This window comes from Staurois parvus, unplaced genomic scaffold (assembly GCF_062004578.1).
Source record: "Staurois parvus isolate SC_StPar_1 unplaced genomic scaffold, SC_StPar_1.0 ptg000021l, whole genome shotgun sequence".
In the NCBI taxonomy this organism is placed as follows: domain Eukaryota; kingdom Metazoa; phylum Chordata; class Amphibia; order Anura; family Ranidae; genus Staurois; species Staurois parvus.
In genome coordinates, this window is record NW_028317817.1 from 12,875,382 (window position 1) to 12,881,381 (window position 6,000).

Here is a 6,000-nt window from a genome sequence, read left to right on the forward strand (position 1 = left end):
AGGTGCAGCATTGCATGACCGCGCAATTGTCAGTTAAAGTAATGCAGGGCCGTAACACAAAAAATGGCCTGGTCAGGAAGGGGGTAAATCCTCAGGAGGGCAAGTGGTTAAAGCGTTTTTAAACCCAAAACCAAGAATATAATATGTGGTAGTTTACTAATCCTTACATGTGGTGGCGGCATTCATTTTCCCCTTCACCTGGTGATCTGGCCAGTAACACACCTCCTGTATTAGACGCAGATCAATGGCACCTAAATACGGGGTGGTTTTGCAGCAATTATCGGACAATAAATCACATGGCAATTGTGGCAAACTACAATGCGCGAAGCTTGTCAACCAAAAAGAAGCCGCTTCTTTTGGACAACTTGCACAGTGCAGACTGCTGCACAACAGTCCTGGCAAAACCACACCACATTTAGGTGTCATTGAAAAACAATAGCACCCGAACAGGTGCTATTGCAGTGTGAAGTGGGACTGCAGGCAGAATCGCTGCAATTCCACCCAAGATCACAAGTGTGAACAAGGCCTTAAGAGGGCCCCACTCTGAATGAAGGAGCAACAGTCACCTTTGGACAGCAATCTTTGTTAATCTGGGGGGGGGGGGGGGGGGAGGTTTGGATTGTTAAATGCACTAGCAGATTTAGATACACTAACAAACTTAAGCTGAACTCCAGCTTATAAGCAGTTATGGCAACTTTTTTTCTTTCTTTTAGGATAAAGGTTTTAAATAAATGAATAAAAACTGATCATTGTAAACTCCTGTCAGGGTTAAATGCTTTGTCTCAAACCTCTAACTGCTACATCTACTGGACAGATTGATCTGTTGCAAAGCAAACTTTGTGGCCATACTAGGTGAAAAAAAAAGAAAAGCCTAAAAAAAACAAAAAAAACAAATGCAGCCATCACATCTAAGAATTGGTAAGCTTCAATATAATAAATGTTTGCTTTTGGGCTTAAAGTGGTTTTAGAGGCTTAAGGTCTTTAACCTTCATGCATTCTATGCATGAAGGTAAAGAACCTTCTGTGTGCACCATCCTGCCCCAATACTCACCTAAGCCCCTTCTCGATCCAGTGATGTGCACTGGTGTTGGCTATCCCATGACTCCCTCTTCTCATTGGCGGAGACAGAAGCAGGAGCCACTGGCTCTCACTGTGGTCAATCCCAGCCAGTGAGCTAATGAGAAGAGAGAGAGAGAGGTTGGGGCTGAGCCGCAGCTCTGCATGCGAATGGATACACAGCGCTGCGGGTGCCCCCATAGCAAGCTACTTGCTGTGGGGGCACCCAAAAGGAGGGAGGGGCCAGGAGCCGATGGGGGACCCAAGAAGAAGAGGATCAGGGCTTCTCTGTGCAAAACCACTGCACACAGCTGGCAAGAAGACGTTTGTTATTAAAAAAAAAAACAAAAAAAAAACAAGCCTTTAGAATCACTTTAAAACCACTCTAAAGAGTCACCCAACCACTGATAACAATTGTCCTGTAAGGTTTTATGTGAATAACTTGTTATTTACCTGTAAAAGCCTCCCTTGTGTAGATACCCAAATGCCCTGAGACAGCTACTAAGCACTGCCATCTTGAAGTGATTTTGGCAGACCCAGAGATGCCACTCAAGTGACAATGTTTTCAACAATTACAAGGTGTTCTGTGACTGGACAAGGGGGATCATATAAATGTCGGGATCTGCCCAGAGAACACATTGTATTCATAGAAAATACAAGATGTTTTCTAATTGGATGAGGTGCAGTACAGGCAACCCCAGATCAGCACTGTACCAGGAGGGAAATCACTGCTCACAATGGGGTTGATTTACTAAAACTGGAGAGTGCAAAATCTGATGCAGCTGTTTATAGAAACCAACCAGCTTCCAGGTTTTTTTTTTTGTCAAAGCTTAATTGAACAAGCTGACGTTAGAATCTGACGTTAGGTCTGACTAGACCATGCACAGCTGCACCGGATTTTGCACTCTCCAGTTCATCCCCACTGTATCTGGCACAGAACACAACTGAGAATTATTCCACTGGACATTAGATATAAATGAATGGACATAAAGCTGGCCCAATCTACCATCTAATCGTTTCTTCTTAGCATTCCACTTTAAGGCCACATTCACACCAGCCTCCTGTGTTCACTTCATTTAAAACCCAGAGAAATGATTGGAAGTATAAACAAATGTTGTTTCCTACATCAAGTTCTCCTGTAATTACACACAATTAACATCTCCGACCTGCCCCAGGACCCACACAATCCTATTCTCCCCACACCGATCACACAAACACAGGTAAGCGCACTGTGTGAACTCTACAGCTTAAAATCCTGACATGTATCTATATGAATGTAGAAGTGTCCTATAAACACGATGTCTGTCACTGCCAGTGTGAATGAGGCCTATGAGGGGTTATTCCAGTCACACAACCTTAGAAAAAAATTCAACCATTTGCAACCAGGTTAGAAACACAAATGAATGTACCAAGGACACCGCCATCATCAGTCTGTACACCTATCTGGATGGGACAGGGTCTGCGGTACGTTACATTGACACAACTATGAGGTGTATAGTCCGTCATCACTTCTCCCAGCTTTACTTCATAAAGACCTGCTGGTGTGTGGGCGACTGAGCACCCTGAGGTGAGGAAGTGGATAGGGATGTCCCATGTCCTACTAGGTGATGTGTTCAGGTATACACAACTCTGTCCCCTCAGCACCAAACAGGCACCTCCTCCGCCCAACACTGTCCTTTCAGTATCCCCTCACAGGGATTGTCCTCAAAACCATCCCCTCAGGACCACACACAGGGACCTCCTCCGCCCGACACTGTCCTTTCAGTATTCCCACACAGGGATTGTCCTCAACACTGTCCCCTCAGGACCACACACAGGGACCTCCTCTGCCCAACACTTTTCCTTCAGTATCCCCACACAGGGCTAGTCCTCAATACCATCCACCCAGCACCACACAGAGACCTCCTCCCCCCCCCCCACCAACAATGTCCCCTCAGCACCACACGGAGACTCTTTCTTCTTCCCCTCCCTCATTGTCCCCCCAGTACCACACGGGAACTCTTCCTTCCCCCCCCCTCATTGTCCCCCCAGTACCACACAGGGACTCTTCCTTCTCTCCCCCCCTCATTGTCCCCCCAGTACCACACGGGGACTCTTCCTTCTCCTCCTCACTGTCCCCCCCCCAGTACCAAACGGGGACTCTTCCATCTTCCCCTCATTGTTCCCCCAGCACCACACGGGGACTCTTCCTTCTCTCCCCCCTCATTGTCCCCCCAGTACCACACGGGACTCTTCCTTCCCCTCCTCATTGTCCCCCCAGTACCACACGGGACTCTTCCTTCCCCTCCTCATTGTCCCCCCAGTACTACACGGGGACTCTTCCTTCTTTCCCCCCCATTGTCCCCCCAGTACCACACGGGAACTCTTCCCCCCCCTCATTGTCCCCCCCAGTACCACACGGGACTCTTCCTTCCCCCTCCTCATTGTCCCCCCCAGTACCACACGGGTCTCTTCCTTCCCCTCCTCATTGTCCCCCCCAGTACCGCACGGGGCTCTTCCTTCCCCTCCTCATTGTCCCCCCAGTACCACATGGGGACTCTTCCTTCTCCCCCCCCCATTGTCCCCCCAGTACCACACGGGATTCTTCCTTCCCCTCCTCATTGTCCCCCCCCCAGTACCACTCGGGACTCTTCCTTCCCCCCCTCATTGTCCCCCCAGTACCACATGGGACTCTTCCTTCCCCTCCTCATTGTCCCCCCAGTACTGCACGGGGACTCTTCCTTCCCCCCCTCATTGTCTCCCCAGTACCACACGGGGACTCTTCCTTCTCTCCCCCCTCATTGTCCCCCCAGTACCACATAGGACTCTTCCTTCCCCTCCTCATTGTCCCCCCCAGTACTGCACAGGGACTCTTCCTTCTTCCCCCCCCCTCATTGTCCCCCCAGTACCACACGGGGACTCTTCGTTCCCCTCCTCCTTGTCCCCCCAGTACCACACGGGACTCTTCCTTCTTCCCCTCATTGTCCCCCCAGCACCACACGGGACTCTTCCTTCTTCCCCTCATTGTCCCCCCCAGTACCACACGGGACTCTTCCTTCCCCTCCTCATTGTCCCCCCCAGTACCACACGGGACTCTTCCTTCCCCTCCTCATTGTCCCCCCCAGTACCACACGGAACTCTTCCTTCCCCTCCTCATTGTCCCCCCAGTACCACACGGGGACTCTTCCTTCACTCTCCTCATTGTCCCCCCAGTACCACACGGGGACTCTTCCTTCACTCTCCTCATTGTCCCCCCCCAGTACTGCGCGGGGACTCTTCCTTCACTCTCCTCATTGTCCCCCCCAGTACTGCGCGGGGACTCTTCCTTCTTCCCCCTTCCTCATTGTCCCCCCAGTACCGCACGGGGACTCTTCCTTCTCTCCACTCCTCATTGTCCCCCCCCCCCCCAGTACCGCACGGGGACTCTTCCTTCTCCCCCCCCCCATTGTCCCCCCAGTACCACACCGGGACTCTTCCTTCTTCCCCTCCTCATTGTCCCCCCAGTACCACACGGGGACTTTTCCTTCTCCCCCCCTTCATTGTCCCCCCAGTACCACACGGGGACTCTTCCTTCTTCCCCTCATTGTCCCCCCAGTACCACACGAGGACTCTTCCTTCTCCCCCCCCCCTTCATTGTCCCCCCAGTACCACACGGGGACTCTTCCTTCTCCCCCCCTTCATTGTCCCCCCAGTACCACACGGGGACTCTTCCTTCTCCCCCCCTTCATTGTCCCCCCAGTACCACACGGGGACTTCTCTACACAATGCCCTCCTTGCACCACACAGTGAACCACAATACCGTCAGAACCATCACACAGGGACTGTCCCCTCTCCCCAGCCGCACTGACCCCCGCAGGGGCACAACATGGCGGCCGCTCCGGTCTCACACCCCTCCCCCGCCCGGCCTTCCTTCTCTCCCGATACCCAGAGCACTCTGTCTCCCCACGTGACCCGCCCCGGCCACACGGGGACCCCAAAAAGCTAATATTCAAATGAGATGCGGTGGGCGGCGCCCTAGAATGCAAATGAGCGTCGAGCCGTGCCACCCTTTGGTTGCCGCACGATGGGGGGGGGGAAGGGAAGGGTTAACCCGAACCGGCAGGAAGGGGGTGTCGGTGGCCATGGCGGCGCAGACTTAAAGGGGCAGAGCGCTTGTTGTCGCTGAGCCTTTGTTGTCCAGCCCGAGTCCCCGACGTCCGGGGCAGAGCCCAGCCTTTGTCTGCAGCAGGCCACACACACCGCCGGGCAACCTGGGCCGTGCCCGGACCGAGCGGTGGCTGCAGGCTGCCAGTCCTATGGCGGGTGTGATGGTGGATCCTGCCAACGCTGACACTTCCTCATACACAGACGTGGGGGGTGGCGGCGGTAGGTACCTCTTGGCGCTGGTGGAGAGGAGTTTGGAGTTCTTGCTCATGCTGACTTTGGGCTCCTTCCTCTTGGTGTGGGTGTTGGAGAGGTCCCGGTCTATGTGCTGGTTGGTGGAGGAGGAGGAGGACGACGATGAAGAGGAGCTGGCCCTGGAATCGTCATCCGACATAGCAGCGCCGAGCTGACACACAGCCTGCACCCAGAGAGGGAGGAGGAGGAGGGCGACCAGATGGAGGAGACTTCCCCCACCCACCCGCACACTAATACACTGCACCGACCAGGGGGCTACTTCCTGCACTCAGCACACCTCCGTCCACACAATGCACACAGGAGGGAGGGGGAGGGGACCACATAGAAGGGGGGGAGGACACACAGCAATGGAAGTCTATGTGTGAGAACCCCACAGGGTGACATCACCAGACCTGGCACAGATCGGGGACATCACATCGTCTATACCTCACATCTCACCTTCATTGTATAGAAAAATCATTGGGATTGGGGGGATTCCATCTCTAGGTGAATGCGGGTCCATTTCCATCACTCAGCCGTCCCACCTTTATTTTTATGTTGGCCATACATGGCCCCGATCAGCCAAAA

At 53.2% G+C, this 6,000-nt stretch overlaps 1 protein-coding gene across 1 annotated transcript in view; it reads right to left on the reverse strand.

Moving 5' to 3' along the window:
* UBE2E1 (ubiquitin conjugating enzyme E2 E1) overlaps window positions 1-5,724 on the reverse strand; it is a 42,977-nt gene extending 37,253 nt beyond the window's left edge. Inside the window, exon 1 of the mRNA XM_089691022.1 lies at window positions 5,409-5,724. Coding sequence (XP_089547148.1) covers window positions 5,409-5,572 — 164 coding nt within the window. The 5' untranslated portion in view covers window positions 5,573-5,724. The remainder of the gene's footprint in view (window positions 1-5,408) is intronic.
* Between the last annotated feature and the right edge of the window lie 276 nt (window positions 5,725-6,000).